Source organism: Cladosporium halotolerans (assembly GCF_011745625.1).
Source record: "Cladosporium halotolerans strain TM138-S3 chromosome Unknown Sca3, whole genome shotgun sequence".
In the NCBI taxonomy this organism is placed as follows: domain Eukaryota; kingdom Fungi; phylum Ascomycota; class Dothideomycetes; order Cladosporiales; family Cladosporiaceae; genus Cladosporium; species Cladosporium halotolerans.
Genome location: NW_027191454.1, coordinates 235,322 through 251,609, shown reverse-complemented (window position 1 = coordinate 251,609; position 16,288 = coordinate 235,322). Strand labels below are relative to the sequence as shown.

Sequence of the window (16,288 nt, the reverse complement as noted above, 5' to 3'; positions counted from 1 at the left end):
CACCAGAAGTGACGTCTGCTTCGTCAACACTAAGACCGTGGCCCAGTATTTCGCGGTCAAGACATCTCCGCCTTTGGTCCAAGTATTCGTATGATTTTATAAGTAATTATCAAATTGTCGTCGCCGTCTCGCTCTCGTTTTTGCCGCTCACACTCAATCGCTACGGCACATCCTGAATATAATACGTCTATCATTCGGCATACATTCTCATAACCAGATAAACAAGCAGACGATGTCCGAGTTTGACCACGCCTTCAAAGCCGCCCTCAACGGCAATCACCAGCCTCCTCTCTGGGCCGACCGCGACCGTCCCGTACCGCAGGACATGCCTCAAGTCACACAGCGGGCAATTGACATGTACATGTGCTCCCAGCAGCCCAACGGCGAGATGGGCGGCATCGGCTGGTGGCAGACGGCGAACGGGTACACAGCCATGGCTCTTCATGACCTGTGGTCGCACCGCAGCACGCACAATTACCCGCGGCTGGCACAGGCCGTCAAGAACTGCGAAAGCCACCGGCGTGGATTCATTAATGAGTTTAACGACGATACGCTTTGGTGGGGCGTGCTGTGCCTTGATTTGTATGCTTTGGGGGGTGATGGATGGTTTTTGGAGAAGGCGGTGGGGATCTGGGAGTATATGCGGAGGAGAGGGTGTGTGATTAAGAAAGGCCAGTATCAGTTTCGCGAGTGGGATATGGAGGGTGCGCTCTTTTGGACAACGAGAGAGGGCGACTGGCAGGTGAACAGTATTACGACTGGATTGTATGTGGAATTATCGGCACGGTTGGCTTTGATTGAACGACAGCAACCGCACCACCAAGGTGGCGGTGGCGGACATGGACTTCATCAAAAGCACCCCAGGTTGGGTAAGATGATGGATGCTATGGGATTAGGTGCAGATGGTGGCCATGGAGGAAGTTTCGAGGAATACCTTGAGGCTGCGAGGTGCTCTTTGGGCTGGATCTTGAGGGTCATGTACAAGCCCAAGGAGGGCTTGGTGACGGACAATATACTGCTGAAAAGGGGTGAGAAGAGAGACTGGACTTTCTCCTATCTGACTGGCACCACCATTTCTGCTTGCGCAGGCTTGTACGAGGTCACTGGGCAGATGGAGTACCTCAAGCTTGCAATTCACATGGCGCACAAGGGCCTCAAGAATCTCGGCTGGGTTGAAGAAGACGGTGTGCTCACTGAATGTGGTCAGTGGAGAAAAGGCCAAAACAATCCAATGGAGAACAACGACTGCATAGGGTTCAAGAGCGTTTTCATGCGACACATGGGCACTCTGTACGAGACTATCACCCGGCTGAATCCTCCTGATGAAGCTGCGCATCAAGAGGCTCGCTGGATCAAGACCTTCGTCAATATCAATTATCATTCTCTGCAAGAGCGTAACACCAACGGCAATGGGCAGTATGGACCCTGGTGGAAGGGCCCGTTCGAGTGTCCTACGAGTCACAGCCAAATGGCGATGCTGGACGCCATGGCGGCTGTCAGGCTGGTCAATAGACCATGAACAGCGAGTCTCGAATGGCAGTTCGGGATGCTCTTAGTCATGTATTAACAGCAGACGGCGAAATCGGAAACCCTGGGGAGCATGAAGAGTCCACTGAAGTCAGAGGATTCAGGGCGATAGGAAGATATCTCTCATCGGTACATTGTCCAAAGTAGCGATTAATGAATTATTGGCAGTTGAAGGGGTATTCTGCATAATAGAAAAAGTGAGCAAAAAAGAATCCAGCATTCAGCGATCCAAAGCAGCTTGCTCCAGAGGAGCAAATGACCAAAGCAAATCAAAGCACCAGGCCTACGCTTCAATCTCCAGAACTCTCAAGCCGATAGGCCCGAAAAGCTCTTTCTGCTCGGCACTCACTGCATTCTTCGTCACCAGCGCTAAAACATGCAGTAAGCCTTGTGCGGCGACCACCCGGCTATTCTCAGATGGAGGGAGCAGCTGCTTGAACTCGATCGATCCATGCAATATTTCGTCTTCCTCGTCGCCTAGCGGAACAGTCTCGCGCTGCAGGTCGAGCTCCTCAATGCCGGCTTTGACAAATTCGAGGAAGTTGGCACTTTCTCCGTCCAGAGCCGCACGCACCCACTGCGATTCTGCTGCGGTTTGGGTGTCCACTTTCGCGGCTGGACCAAAAAGCTCGAACTCGTCTCCTGCCTTTGCATCGACATCCATATCGAAACCGACAATTTGCAGGTCGTCATCTTCGTGACCGACAGGGAATCCACGGCCAATGAGCGGAGAGGCTGTCGCAAGACGGCTTCCACGACGGCTATGAGATGGGAGAGGAAAGCCGCCGACGGCAGATCTGCGGCCAGCACTAAAGATACCGGTTGGGCGGTGAGAGCCAGTGCTTTGGTTCCAGGGGAAGATACTGGTCATGTTGCGATCGTCAAGCGGCGTAGGTTGGTCTCTGCCCTGCTCGATGGTGTAGTCATCGGCCATTGGCATGAAGCCGTCATCGGCGAGAGCGAAGCCACGTCCAGCCTCATCCGAAGATGGCTCCGCGCGAGAACGCACACGGCGATTGTCATCAGAGCCTGGCTCGTCATCTCTGGCGCGCTTTCCACTGCCGGGCGAGAGCTTGAGGCCGCTCATAGCTTCGAGTAGCTTGATACCAGTGAACATGGTAAGTGGACCACGATTGCCTTGCATGAGCTCCTCCTCGCTTGGCCCTAGCATCCAGTGTTCGGCGTTCTTTCTGGCAAGAGTTACCAAACGATGCGCATGCTTGTGACGAAGAGCTTCGTTCATGTTTGCTCTGTACTCCTGGTTCCACGCGGAGATTTCGTGGTTATGAAGCTCGATGCTTGTGTCGAGGGGAATGGTCTTCGGACCACGATAGCGGCGACGCTGTTCTGCCTCGGCACTCTCTGATGCGATCAAGTGCTCCGTTTCATCTTCTTTCTCCTGGCGTGCCGAGAAGGCGTCCGCTTGTGCGTCGATGTACCCGTCATCTAAGGCAGGGACGAAGCCATCGTCCTCGTGTTCGGCGAAAGTCGTTGGCTTTTGACCTTCACCATGCTCACGCCTCACACGCGCGCTCGCCGCCTCGCTTGGGAGCTCTGCGTGGTCCGCTCTGCCTGTGACTGATTCGTGTGGCTGGCGTGCAGCTACCGTCGATAGCTCCTCATCTAGAAAGAAGTTGCCGTCTGCATCAATTTGGATGCCAAGGTCGTCTTCTAATAACCCTTGCGGCTCATCTCGATGAAGAAATCCGCCTCCTACTGGAGTGCCCGGACCTTGGTCACCGCGCACGTACCCAGTGCCACCTATGGGGCCACCTAAGGAGGAGCTGACCGATAGAGGCGCCATCAAAGCACCGCCAGAGTATTGCAGGAGCGATTCTTTCTCTTGAGAGCCTTGCGGAGTCAAGAGGTCGGAGGAACGCCGCAGGTCTAAGTTGACAATTGCAGTAGCGGTATCAAGGTCCATAGGAAGCAGATCGAGCTCAGGCAGAAAATTCGGATCATCTTGAAGAACTAGTTGGTCGGAGCTAGCATGCATCAGTATGTTTGATCGGTCACACAAACGGCGCGTTGTCTCCTACCGTCCTTTGTGCCCACCAACAGCATCCAGCGCATCAGCCTTGAGCGTCTTGAACACCGCGCGCATCTCTAATTTCGCCGCCTCGGCATCAGTAAGGACGTAGCCGCATTGCTGCGCGTAGACACGCGTGACGCCATACCTGGGACGCGCCAATGTCAGCACGCGAAGGATGGTGTCAATGTGCTCAAGAGCGAAGTACGAACAGTAGGTTGCTCGACAACCTCAGCGCCATGGGAGCGCCTGGCTCGATGATCGTGTCGCATGCCTTCGCCACGTCGACGTCAAGGATGGCCTTGCGTGAGACTTTCTTTAGATTCGACTTTGAGCCGAGAGTCGCGACAAGCCTAAGGCGATGATGTTCAGTGAGCGGACTTCCAAGCTGAGAGCACTCGAGGGAAGGGCGACTAGATTTTAGATAAAATACATACCAGACGGTTGCGACACCGTACTTGCGAGACGTCAGGACTGAGAAGCGCGTTAGCTGATGCAACGCCTTTGAGGCGAAGTGACGTGAGAAATTACCTTCGTGACTGTAGAACATGATGCTCAGGGTAAGGAAAGAATGGCGCGTGACATGTGAATGAAGTTTGTTGACGGCAGGCTGAAACGAGATGGATGTGTGTTGAGGATGCGACCGAGGGAAGCCTGGAACTTGGAGGCTGGACGCGTGAAGTGAGGTTAGCTGTCGCGACGCGACTTGATGACGGGAAGCGAAGCTTGGGCTGTCAGTGCAACACATCCACGAACAGACGCATTGAGACATATCAGCATAACACATTTGCATATCTCTATCATTTTTCTCATGCACTCTCATTGCAATGCTTTCATGGTCGTCTTTCAAGAATTTCCTGACAGCGACGTTTCCACCCTAGCGTACAACAACGCTTATGCGCTGCCCACGGTCTCATCTTCCTTAGGCAGTTCGACGGCGCGATAGAGCAAGATGAGCGCAGAGTGGCTTTCGCCACCGCCAGCAAGGGTCTCGATTTTCTCGCTGTCCACCTCCTGAACCTTGTCGTCGTTGAACCACCACCACTTGCCATCTTCCTCCTTGCCAGGCTGGGCAGTCTTCTTGACATAAGCCGTGTAGTGACCGGAGTCCGCGGAGGAGCCCTGGTGAGTGATCACACCACGCAGCTCGTACAGGCCAGTCTGGTTAGCGGTGCTATCCTTGGCCATTTCGGGATTGACTGCATCGAGAAGATCCTTCTTCAGCTTGCGAATTTGCTCGGCGCGCTCCTGCTCGATTTCGGCATCGGTCTTGAACACCTCTTCGGTGCCACCCATGGTGGTGTCCTCGCCCTTCTTCTCCTTGCTAAGTTCGGTCTCGCTGGCCGGACCAGTAGCCTTGGTCTCACGTTCCTTCTCCTTCTGTGCGCGCTTCTGGAATGGTTCGTCCTTGCTGATCTTGCTCGCTCCCTGCGCCTCGTCCTCGAGGTCCTGCCGTCTGCGCTTCTGCCTCTTCTTCTGGCGCTCGACATCCTCGATTTCCTTCCTGACTTCTCGAACCCGGTCGCGCACAGGAACGAGCTTGGCGCGCAGCTCGTCTGTGCAGTACTCCAGAAGATCGATCTCATGCTGGAAGGAGACCTTGCGCAAGATCTTCGCCTTCTTACCAGTGTCGCGACGCCAAAGGAAGCGCATCAGATGAATAGGCAGGTACTTAGGTAGTCGAGAAATGCGAGATGTCTTCTGGTAGATTGCGTTGCGGCCAAGGGTCTCGGACTGCTTCTCGAATTCTTCGTTCAGACCAATAGCAAGACCCTCGCGGAGATGGTTGGTCTCGGATTTGATGTTGCACTTCAGGTCCCTAAAGGTATCTTTTCCGTGGATGGGCTCCTCATCGGGTGCTTCCTCGCTTTTGGTGACACTCTCAAAGCGGCCGCCCATGTACTTCTCCACCCAAGTCTTGAAGCCTTGATCTGTTGCATCCTTGGTGTCAAGCTTGAGCGATTGATCAAGCGTCTGAATGAGCTGTGACCACACTTCTTCGGCATCCTGCTGAGCGTATCCATGTCCGGTTTTTGATCTTTCGGCAAATTGAGGGTACTGCTGACGCAATGCCGTCAAGAACATGAGCGGCTGCACAGCACCCTGCGTCTCTCCCATCATCTTGTACACGTCCCTCAGCGAGCCAGTCAGGTCGTTTGCGCCACCAAGTCCACCGAGACCGACGTTTGCCAGCTGGTCTGCACTAAATAGCGAAGACGAAGGACCAGCGCCAGGGCTCGATTTGTATCCTTGCAGCTCCTCCTGAAGCTCAGGAATAATGCGCAGGGTCTGCAGCGTCGCGTTTGCGTAGCAAGTGTTTCCCTGATTGTTCAAGCCCGCCGGCATTGCACCGTCTTGTCTCGCCATCTCAGCCTCAGTCATATCTTCCATGAACTTCATCCTTTCTTTCGGCGCCTCCATCACCACATCTGCAGAGGGCTGGCCAAGCATAGTGATAACCTGGTTTGGCTTGAACTTGATCGAAGACAGTGGAGTATCGGCCTTAATCATCTTGCCAGCCATGATCTTCTGATTTTGAGGTTCGACACTGGTGAGGGAGTATAGCTGGCCCTGGAGATCCTCGCCGGTCGAAGAAGGGTCGATCTCGACATCATAAGTTTTGCCCTGGTGCTTCACTTTCACCGGGATAGCCGCCATCTTTGCGGTGTATCAAGTCTTGTGATTTCACAGACTTCACTTTTGTATGCGATCGTGATGGATAGGTTGAGCTGATGAGTCGCGCAATCGCGAGGTTGTTGTTGCGGGTGGCGTGACTGCTTACTGATAGAAACCAAAAGATTCGAGTCGTTGTTGACAGATGTGACGTGCTGCTTGTCGCTTCAAACGCCGCCAGCCGCCCCACTAGACGCCTCTTGGCACTTCCGAGACCAAACGGTCAACGATACATATTCACTACTCAGAAACAAAGTCGCTCGCTGTAGTTGCTCGCTCCGGTCACGTTTTGACTTGATTGAAGTTTTCTCATACAGTACTTGATCATTTGAACCAACATCAACAATCACGTTCTAACAAACGATCACGATCGTTCAATTCGAAACATCATCGTGACCAACGGGGAACGCCCTGCAGTTTGGGTCACACGTGTTCTCAACGCATTGATAACTCCCCAAGTTTTCATAGTAACGGTGTCATTCTTGATCTTCCATGCTGTTTCTGTTCACCGCCTCAAATAACCAATTCGGATCCACTCCTGGGAGCATTGTCATCGATTTCTGCTTCCGAGACATCTACAGACGAGCCTTGCAGCAATCACCCTTCTATTTAAGGAGAAAAAACTGATACTACCTCTTCATTGCCAATTTGACGCAAATGGGCCTGGTACCCTGATGGTCTCGCAGCTCGCCTCCGACCACGGCGTTTCTTGCCGCGAGCAACCCCGCTACGTAACCCCGCCACAAGAACGACCCCGCTTCGAATGGCTCGAGGTATGGGCCCGCGACGGAGTGATGGGGATCCCCGGTAGGTGGATCAAAGATCTTCCAAGTCAACAGTTCTAGTGCCCAGCATTGAGGCAAGATAATCTTGAGCGTAAGTAGTGGACTTCAAGCTGTCTCGCTCTTTCGTCTTTCCCTCCTCATCCCGACTATCTCTCACGCAATTATCTTTTATTATCGTTGACAGACCAAACAGCTCTCAACGGAGATGTCATGTAAGTCTAACGTCACACTCACTGCTCAGAGCCCACCGGAGCCCTTATTGATACGAGAACGTCATAGCCAAACACTTCATCAATGATCCCACGCACTTGATCAAGTCTGCTCTGGAAGCAGTCACTCAGACCAACCCCACCACAGCTCTAGACGCAGAAAACAAGGTCGTCTACCTACGACCCGACGCAGCAAAACCGCAAGTCTCGCTCGTCTCAGGCGGTGGAGCTGGCCATGAGCCCTCGTTTGCAGCTTTCGTCGGACCAGGCCTTCTGTCAGGTGCCGTCGCAGGCACCATCTTTGCATCTCCCAGCGCCGAGCAGATCAGACGATGCATTCTGCAGAGAGTCGAGAAGAGCAAAGGCGTGCTGGTGGTGGTGATGAACTACACTGGCGATGTGCTCAACTTCGGCATGGCTGTGGAGAAGGCTAAGGCGGCTGGCATTGAGGCTGAGATGATTGTCATGGCCGACGACTGTGGCGTGGGAAGGGAGAAGGGCGGAAAGGTCGGTCGCCGCGGCATTGCTGGTACTGTCCTCGTCCAGAAGATCGCAGGAGCGCTCGCCGCGACGGGTGCTAGTTTGCAAGAGGTTCACAAGGTCGCTAGGGTGGTTGCTGACAACACGGTATCCATTGGAAGCTCGCTCGCCCATGTTCACGTACCTGGGCGTGCCCCTGGTGGAGAGGACGAGCTTAAGGATGGTGAAGTCGAGGTCGGCATGGGCATTCACAACGAGCCTGGCTCTGAGCGGACCAAGACCGAGCTGCCGGATACCGTCAAGACCATGTTGAGCTATATGCTTGATCAAACGGACAAGGACCGCGCTTTCCTTCAAGTTAGCAAGAGCGACGATACTGTCCTGCTCATCAACAACCTTGGTGGTGTGAGCCCACTCGAGATGGGCGGCATCACCGCAGAGGTCGTCAACCAGCTCAAGAACAAGTACGGAATCAAGCCCGTGCGAATCCTCTCTGGCACCTTCATGACATCCCTCAACGGCCTCGGCTTCTCCATTTCTCTGCTTAAGCTCGCCGACTCTGGAGTCGGCAAGTCCATGCTCGAACTACTCGATGCGCCAGCTGAGGCCACAGGCTGGACGGCTCCAGTCAAGTCCTCCACTTGGGACAAGCCGCCCACGCAGATCAGCGAGGCTTCTGGTGACAAGGACGTCGCAAACAAACCCTCAAGCCTGACGATCGATCCCAACCAAGCCACTAAGGCACTAAAGAACGGCCTCGAAAGCCTCATCGCCGCCGAGCCCGACGTCACGCGCTACGACACTGTGGTCGGAGACGGCGACTGCGGCATCGGTCTCAAGCGTGGCGCAGAAGCCATCCTCTCCTCTCTCGACTCAAGCCAGAACGACGCTGCTCTGTACCTCGACAAGATCATTTCAACCGTCGAGAATACAATGGACGGCACCAGCGGCGCTATCTACGCCATCTTCCTAAACGCCCTGGCCCATGGACTGCGCACCCAGGGCAACGGAGGAGGCAAGGCCGACGCTCCAGTGTGGGCAAAGGCCTTGAAGGTCGCAAGCGAGAGCATGGCCAAGTACACGCCCGCGAAGCCCGGTGATAGGACGCTTGTCGACGCCCTGGCTCCTTTCGTAGAGGAGCTCGGAAAGAGCGGCGATGTCCACAAGGCGGCGCAGGCGGCCAAGCAAGGAGCTGCCAACACGAAGGGTATGAAGGCGAGCCTGGGTCGCACCGTGTACGTCGGCGGCAGCGGTTTCGAGGAGGTGCCGGATCCCGGAGCTCACGGCCTCGCGACGTTCTTGGAGGGCCTTGCCCAGGGATTGAAGTGAGTGGGTCGAGTTACGGGGCTATTGTAACATGATGTGTGTACTGCCAATGATCGATTCATCGTAACGAGTACATGGAGATCCGTTGATCCACCAATCCCACGCCGAGCAGCGAAGGATTTCTCCAAGAAACGCCAGACGTCTTCCATCTCCACAACGACATCATATTACCTCGTGTCTAGCGCGCTACACAGGGATTGAAGTCCTCTGAGCCAAGACCTTCTCGTAAATTAGACAACCGACAAACATACTCGTCAGGTAGCTTCCTACAGGATTCAGACCATTGTTGGTTCTCATCTGGGCAGCGTTCATCCAACGTTGACTCGTCAATGTTGCGAGGCAACAATTGGACAGAATATGCGGCTGAACACTATGTCATTATAATGCTCTTGAGAATAAATAGGAGACAAACTGCCCTTGCTAATGATTGAATTGTTCACCCGGCAGCATCACCTGACCCTTCAAGCGAATCATAAAATTCCCACAATGAAAGCCTCACTCTCCATCATGGCCCTCCTGGCTAGCATCGCCATGGCCTCTCCTACTCTTCGTTCCCGCCAAATCAACGACCTGCCTCCGTGTGAGATCGCCGGCGAGTTTATCAAGGGAGGCATCTACACCAGCCGTGAGTGAAGCCAACGCTGCAGAGTGCATTGGGCGATGAATGTCACGAAAACTGACAGCGTCGAATATAGCCAGCGACTGTGCCGATGGCTGTATTTCTACCGAACAAGCCGACAACGATCAGCAGGGCGTGCTGTGCCACGGACGCTGTGAGTTGAAGGGCAGCGAGACCTCGATTATCGGGCTGCGATACGAGTGTATTCGTGAGTAGAAGATAGCCCTCAGTGTGACATAAGACGTGCTGATATTCGAGGTGCAGGTGAGGCATAGAGGCTGAACATCCTTCTGGGCGAACAGCAGGTGGACTGTGCGAGAATGACTGTAGCTGTTGGAATATGAGAATGTTTTACAGTAGATAGGTATACAAATCTAAGCATTATAAAGCTTGTCTGACCGGCCCAACGCTTCCAATCGCCTGATTCCGTGGGGCCTCTTATTTCCAAACGCGTGCATGTCGAGCACATCGCTCTGGTACTCCAAGAACATCGCTTCCAGCGCAGCCTTCTCAATCACCACCCTTCCAAGCTCCAGCATGTCTTTCACGTCCACGTAATCGACCTCGAGCGCCCTCGCGTGGCGGCCCATGTTCTCGCCCTCCAAAGCGGTAAACAGGTTTTCTCTCCGGTCAAGAGTGACGAAGAGAGTCCTGCCGCCCCCGCGTCCCATGTTTTGCCAGGCCAGGAAGTCCCTCATGTACCTCTCCAAGCTGCCGTCGGCGACATCGATTTCGATATCGCCGTCCACAACTATCAGCTCGCCCTTGCTGTAGCGGTAGCTGATCGCCGTCCTGAAAGCCCGGTGGTATATCTTCTTCGGCAGCTCCGTGCTGAAATCTCTGGGCTTGGGGCCGAACGCGACACCACCGCCCTTGAGCATGGGACTCTTCTTGTCGCCGAGTCGTGCGCTGCCGGTGCCCTTCTGTGGTCTCACCTTGCGGTTCGAGCCGTGCACTTCTTTGCGCCATTTGGTGGATGCGGTGCCCTGGCGGGTCATGTCACCCTCGTAGATGACTGCGCGGTGGAGCAGATCTTTTCGCATAGGCACCTGAAGGTGCGTGCTTGGGTATGTTGCAAAAGCGGTGGGTTCGAAGGAGGGAAAGTCGTAAAGGGTGCATTGTGTGGTGCTGAGGAAAGGGTTCCGCGTTGGCCGGAATGACCTGGGAGTGGGCGCGGATTGCTGGGTATTGGGAGGGGGCACAGATACGTTGTCTTTAAGGACGGGCTCTGTGGGTGCCGAAGCGAGATGCGCATCGTCGTAGGTTTTGGAGAGAGTGGCATTCGGAGCCTCGGTGGTGGTGGCCATGCCGCGGGCAAGGCATGGCTGTTGCGATGCTCGCTGAGAGAGTCGGAAGCCGCTGAACAGCTGCTTGGCCGGGCCTGCGGCCCTGCGTGATGCCATTGTTGCTGTGTGATACCGAGCCTGGCGGTGTTGGGTGGTCGATTGCTGTCGCAGGGAACGGGCTCGGGGGTGTCAGCCAAAAGTCGGCGCTGGATGGCTTTCGCTGGCACCTCCGTCGAACGCCGCAAATTGATCCCGCGCCAGCAACTTGAGAGCAGCCAGCAATCCTACCCGCTCGCGTGCCGACTCAGCGAAACAATGGCATTCGAAAAGGGCGCCCGCCCACTGGCGCGATGCCTACAGTGCACCAAGCACGAAAGGGCAGCGTTGCCCATCCGCACCTTCACCACCTCTCGCGCCGCTCTCCTGGAGACGACAAATGATCCCGCCTCGACCGAAACCGCTCCTCCGCCCGCGAGGCAACCCATGTCCATGAACCCGGAGCTCGTCTCCAGACCATCTCAGGAACGTCGCGTGGTCGCCGAAACCGGCAAGCAGCCTGTGGCCTCTCGTCGCAGGCGTTACATGCTTAAGCAGACCCAGAACATTCCCTTTGAGCAGCTTCCTTTCCAATGCTTCCAGGAGGCGCGAAAGGTATTGCAGGAGGATAGGAAAGAAAAGCTCGAGCAGATCAGAGTGCAAAGGGAGCGCATGGAGCGGTTGCAGGCGCAAAATGTGGCGCCCCAAGATGAGGGCCGCAAGAATCACAGGCTCAAGTCGATGAGGGAAAGTCTGGATCACTTGAAGATACTGGCCGACATCAACGATCCTATGGTCAAGAAAACGTTTGAAGATAAGCAGGGTATGTCACGTCCACTGATTTGGTGCAAGCCTGAGCCCGTGTGTGCTGACAAGCCTATCTTTAGGCGACATGAACAAGCCGATCTACCGCCACCTCGCCGACAAGAAGTGGCGCAGTTACAAACGCCAGGTCCTCATGCAGCGTATTACTCAGATGAATGTTGTTCCTGACGTCCTCCCGGCAGTCGACCCGGTTGTCTCTACGTCGCTCATGTTTGGCCGGCGAAATGTGCAACACGGAGAGATTGTTGATTCGCGAGTCTCCGAGATCGCACCTTTCTTGGAAATTCAGCCATACGATCAGGGCGAACGTTTATACACCGTTGCGGTCGTTGACCCAGATGTTCCTAACGTCAAGAAGGACGGCTTCGATTACAGATGCCACTACCTTGCAAGCAACGTGCGCATTTCGCCCACCGAGACCATGGTGAGGCTGGGAGATTTGAGTGAGAAGCAGGTCATCCTGCCTTGGCTGGCCCCTTACTCGCAGAAGGGCTTGCCTTATCAGCGTCTTGCTATCTTCATTATGGAGCAGCCCAAACTCGAGTCTGCTGCGGACTCCGCATGCCGATCGCAGGAGATTGACGTTGCAAAGATTAAGGAAGCTGGCCGCTACACCAAGCGTCATGGTTTCATTCTCCGGTCCTTCAACACGACTCAGGACTTGAAGCCTGTTGGTGCGGACCTGTTCAGAACGGTGTACGACGAAGGAACCGCGGGTGTCATGGAGCGCGCTGGTGTCATCGGCGGAGACATCGAATTCAAGAGGAAGAAGATCGAGCCATTGCCGTACAAGAAGCTGCCTGGAAGCCGGTACAGGTAGATGGGGAATGCCTGTGGGATTCTGTACAGCATTTGTATTTATATCATCATCATTGTAATCCCCGACAAGCAACTACATTAGTCTCCCGTCAAGATTGTACTCAAGCTTGAACGCGCAACTCATCGCTGTTTGGAGAAATGTTGCACGTGACATTCGGCTCCCTGGAATTCCTCCGCATCGCATTTCCAGCTTCGAGCTTGGAGCATCTCCGCATATCGACAACATCTTGTCCTCACACCGCACGCTTCACACACACACGCGCCCGATCGTATTACCGTCAATTATGGTCTCCAAACACATCTCTCACACGGCCAGTCCTTACAAGGCACTCTACAACGTTTTCGTACAGCCAGCGCTCTCCACATCACGAACAGCGCGACCACAGTGGCTGAACCGGAACCTCGCCGCCACGCCCAAACAGCACCTCTCCCCTCAGACTCGCTCTTTCAGCAGCTCACCCTCCAAATTCTTCGTCAAACGCAAAAACGCCAATAAAGCCCCGCAAAAGCGCGAGCAGAAATGGAACGAAGAAATCAAAGGCAAATGGATCATCCTCGTGAACCCCGAGACCAACCGGCTCGAGGAGCCCACTCCGCGCTGGGGCGTGCTCCAAAACCTCGACCAGAAGACGCATCGCCTGGTGCAGGTTGTGCCTGACGACCCGGCGGACCCTAATTCCATTCCGGTATGCAAGATCGTGGACAAGAAGGAGAGCTACGAGGCGGACAAGCGGCGCAAAGCGGTACAGAAGGAGAATAAGCAGGCGGCGCAGAAGGAGAACAGCGTCAAGACGCTGGAGCTGAACTGGGCGATTGATGGGAATGATTTGGGGCATCGGTTGGATAAGGTTAAGGAGTTTTTGGCGGAGGGCAGGAGGGTGGAGATTGTGCTTGCGAGTAAGAAAAGGGGCCGCAAGGCGTCGCCGGCGGAGTGCCAGGATGTGCTGGCGAAGATTAGGAGTGTCGCGCAGAGCGTGAAGGGCGCGAAGGAGAAGTCCTTCGAGGGCAAGCCGGGAGGATTCGCGACTTTGACGTTCCATGGCAAAGTGAGTGCTGCTGCTGCTGCGCCTGCACCTGCTGCGCCTACCGAGCCTGCCGAGCCTGCGGCTGCTGCTGCTGCTGCTGCTGCTGCTCAATAAAAGAAATGAGATCGGGTGAGAACGGGGAGGTGGGAGATCACGAGAAAATGTATCATACGGAATCTTTGACGGTCCGCCTCGCCCGTCTGGCTGCATTATTGTATTATTGAACAGATAGCCTGTTGAGAGGCAAAACTTTCGATCTAGCAGAAAAACCTATAGCACCTCTTCCAAGCCGGCCATGTCATCCTTTCCTGGCGCTCCTCCTCTAGGATCTTAGGCAAGTTGATCTCACGCGTACCAGTGGTGATGTCGATCGTCGAAGCTGTGTGGATGGAAGTACGCTTCCAGATCTTGAAGCCGAAGTAGAAAGCCAGAACCACAGGCGCCGCAAGGTATGCCTGGAAGAACGACTCAACTTGATCGGCTGCGGTCATCTCACGCCAGCCCACAGGGAAGGCTCCGATCCAGAACTGGGCAATGAGAACGAGGCAGTTGAAGATCAGGCCGATGTAGGATCCAATGACGCCGGTCTGGGACCGGAAAGCCAGTTCGTCGAGACGACGGCCTTGCTTCTTCCACGCGGCGCGGAAACGGATGTGGCATAGACACACGCTGAGCCAGGCCAGGATTAGGCTGAGACCGGAGATGGCGAGCATCCACGTGAAGGCTTCTGACTGTGCGTTCTCGCCAGCCGCAACGATGAAGCAGAGAAGGCCGAAGGCAGACGAGACGAGAATGCTGACCAACGGACGGCCGGCGCGGTCGATGTACGCGAAAGATTTAGGAGCCTGGCCTTGCTCGGCAAGGGCAGCGAGTGTGCGAGAGCTGGCGTAGATCGAGCTGTTGCCGACGGAGAGAACGGCAATCATGATGACAGCGTTCATGACGGAGGGCAAGCCACTTATTCCAGCTGTGATGAGAATGTCAGTGAGAACCGGAAGACAGGCAGACGACGCTGGAGCCGTCACTCACCATCCCTGATCGCGATCACGAAAGGCGACGCATTGGCGTCAGTGTCACTGCTTCCGAGAAGACGAGGGTCGTCGTAGGGAACAAGCAATCCGGCGATAGTCAAGGAGACCATGTAGAAAAGCAAGATACGCCAGAAGACCTGCTTGATAGCTTTTGGAAGCTCGATTCTGGGGTTCTGCGTCTCGGCTGCAGCAAGACCGACGAGCTCCGTTCCAGAGAAAGCGAAAGCGGCTGTGATGAACACACTGCAGAGTCCCTTAAAGCCATTGTTGAATGCTCCGGGTTCGTACCATGTGCGTGCACCGAGGTAGCCTCTGTCGTCGCCGGGGACACCACCGCAGTCGATGATTATTCCTAGAATGATGAAGCCAATAACTGCAATGACCTTGATGATAGAGAAGACGAACTCGGCTTCGCCGTATCCTTTGAACAGATTAGAATTGATTCTTGAGCTCCGTTATCGCACAAGACTCACCCTTGACACCAAACAAGTTGATCACCGTGATGGCAACGAAGAAGATTGCAACCCAAACCGTAGGGTCGATGTCAGCGGCACTTTTCCAGAACGAAATTGTGATCGAAGCAGCGATAATCTCAAGAGGAAGTGAGATCAGCCACAGGAGAGCATAGTTCCAGCCCATGGCAAACCCCCATCTGAATTCAAGTGTTAGCGGTACTGAGCAAACAACATTACCTAGCTCACGATAAACTTACGCAGGATCGACGAATCGCGAGGCATGGGCCGCAAACGAACCAGCAATCGGGAACTGCACCGCCAACTCGCCCAGAGCCTGCACAGTGCAATAGATCATGATACCGACCAGCGCGAAGCCAATAACCACAGACGCGGGGCCTCCAGTGGACAAAGCAGATCCGGAGCCCACAAACAGTCCAGTTCCAATCGATCCTCCGATAGCGATCATCTGCAAGTGGCGGCTCTTGAGTCCCTGGGAGAGCTGATCGGCCTGTTGCACATCGGCGCTGTCAGCTAGCGATTTGACCGAAGGCGAGATCCCTCCGGAGGGCGCAGGCTTGAAGGAGTCGACGAAACCTCCGAAACCCTTTCGGCCCTCGGATCCAGAGTCATGCTGGACGGTGGTCGTCGTGGTTCCCTTCGCAGGGTAGCCCAGCTCCGTGTTATCCATGCTGGCAGAATGCAATCTCTGAAGAGAGGCCGGCGCGGTCGAGTCGTGACGACGACGTGAGTAGCAGAGGCTTTAGTAGGGACGTTGACAACAGTCTGTGTCCTCCCACGGGCCGCCGTAGTGCCATGGGCCAGTCGGGCCGCATCTCGAAACCCATTCTTTCCTCCACACGATGGGGTTCAGTCCGTTCAGACTAAGCGTTTTTCTTAGCTAAAAATTCAATCTGCACTGGGGCAGGTCGTCCATCGTGGGCCAGGCGAATATGGCTCGCGTTATTATTCTGCCAGCAAACGAAGAAGGCTATCTTGATCATGCATGCCTTCGTGATATACTCTGTCGATTCGCAATGGACGAAATGGGTAGGTACAAGCCTTCGGCCCGGCTTTGCAAAGCCCGAAGTCTGAGATTTCTGCGTCCCGACAAAGCTTGATCCCCGTGAGCCTCGACGGGTCCGTTGCTCAATGCTGGGGCAGGG

General features: G+C 54.9%; 9 protein-coding genes across 9 annotated transcripts; 5 read left to right on the top strand and 4 right to left on the bottom strand.

Annotated features, from left to right (window-relative positions):
- Positions 1 to 232: 232 nt before the first annotated feature.
- On the top strand, positions 233 to 1,519 carry WHR41_01068 (uncharacterized protein; the record flags this gene model as incomplete). The annotated part of the gene is made up of 1 exon (XM_069369674.1): positions 233 to 1,519. The coding sequence occupies one exon, from the start codon at positions 233 to 235 to the stop codon at positions 1,517 to 1,519; it is 1,287 nt and encodes a 428-aa protein (XP_069233363.1).
- A 291-nt stretch (positions 1,520 to 1,810) lies between these two features.
- WHR41_01067 (uncharacterized protein) lies at positions 1,811 to 4,106 on the bottom strand (the record flags this gene model as incomplete). Its single annotated transcript, XM_069369673.1, has 5 exons — positions 1,811 to 3,512; positions 3,567 to 3,704; positions 3,769 to 3,909; positions 3,994 to 4,030; positions 4,088 to 4,106. 5 exons carry the CDS (start codon positions 4,104 to 4,106, stop codon positions 1,811 to 1,813), a joined length of 2,037 nt encoding a protein of 678 aa, XP_069233368.1.
- Positions 4,107 to 4,450: 344 nt separating this feature from the next.
- Positions 4,451 to 6,214, bottom strand: WHR41_01066 (uncharacterized protein; the record flags this gene model as incomplete). Its single annotated transcript, XM_069369672.1, has 1 exon — positions 4,451 to 6,214. The coding sequence occupies one exon, from the start codon at positions 6,212 to 6,214 to the stop codon at positions 4,451 to 4,453; it is 1,764 nt and encodes a 587-aa protein (XP_069233369.1).
- A 517-nt stretch (positions 6,215 to 6,731) lies between these two features.
- On the top strand, positions 6,732 to 9,032 carry WHR41_01065 (uncharacterized protein; the record flags this gene model as incomplete). Its single annotated transcript, XM_069369671.1, has 2 exons — positions 6,732 to 7,226; positions 7,294 to 9,032. The coding sequence occupies exons 1-2, from the start codon at positions 7,220 to 7,222 to the stop codon at positions 9,030 to 9,032; spliced, it is 1,746 nt and encodes a 581-aa protein (XP_069233370.1). The 5' UTR covers positions 6,732 to 7,219.
- Positions 9,033 to 9,452: 420 nt separating this feature from the next.
- Positions 9,453 to 10,041, top strand: WHR41_01064 (uncharacterized protein; the record flags this gene model as incomplete). Its single annotated transcript, XM_069369670.1, has 3 exons — positions 9,453 to 9,654; positions 9,725 to 9,856; positions 9,913 to 10,041. The coding sequence occupies 3 exons, from the start codon at positions 9,453 to 9,455 to the stop codon at positions 9,921 to 9,923; spliced, it is 345 nt and encodes a 114-aa protein (XP_069233371.1). The 3' UTR covers positions 9,924 to 10,041.
- On the bottom strand, positions 10,023 to 11,051 carry WHR41_01063 (mitochondrial 54S ribosomal protein uL4m; the record flags this gene model as incomplete). The annotated part of the gene is made up of 1 exon (XM_069369669.1): positions 10,023 to 11,051. One exon carries the CDS (start codon positions 11,049 to 11,051, stop codon positions 10,023 to 10,025), a length of 1,029 nt encoding a protein of 342 aa, XP_069233364.1.
- Positions 11,052 to 11,175: 124 nt separating this feature from the next.
- Positions 11,176 to 12,709, top strand: WHR41_01062 (uncharacterized protein). Its single transcript, XM_069369668.1, has 2 exons — positions 11,176 to 11,793; positions 11,858 to 12,709. The coding sequence occupies exons 1-2, from the start codon at positions 11,250 to 11,252 to the stop codon at positions 12,613 to 12,615; spliced, it is 1,302 nt and encodes a 433-aa protein (XP_069233365.1). The 5' UTR covers positions 11,176 to 11,249; the 3' UTR covers positions 12,616 to 12,709.
- Positions 12,710 to 12,898: 189 nt separating this feature from the next.
- WHR41_01061 (uncharacterized protein) lies at positions 12,899 to 13,753 on the top strand (the record flags this gene model as incomplete). The annotated part of the gene is made up of 1 exon (XM_069369667.1): positions 12,899 to 13,753. The coding sequence occupies one exon, from the start codon at positions 12,899 to 12,901 to the stop codon at positions 13,751 to 13,753; it is 855 nt and encodes a 284-aa protein (XP_069233366.1).
- A 49-nt stretch (positions 13,754 to 13,802) lies between these two features.
- On the bottom strand, positions 13,803 to 16,122 carry WHR41_01060 (uncharacterized protein). The gene is made up of 4 exons (XM_069369666.1): positions 15,383 to 16,122; positions 15,144 to 15,322; positions 14,669 to 15,091; positions 13,803 to 14,606 (listed from the first exon to the last, which is right to left on the bottom strand). The coding sequence occupies exons 1-4, from the start codon at positions 15,811 to 15,813 to the stop codon at positions 13,897 to 13,899; spliced, it is 1,743 nt and encodes a 580-aa protein (XP_069233367.1). The 5' UTR covers positions 15,814 to 16,122; the 3' UTR covers positions 13,803 to 13,896.
- Positions 16,123 to 16,288: the final 166 nt, after the last annotated feature.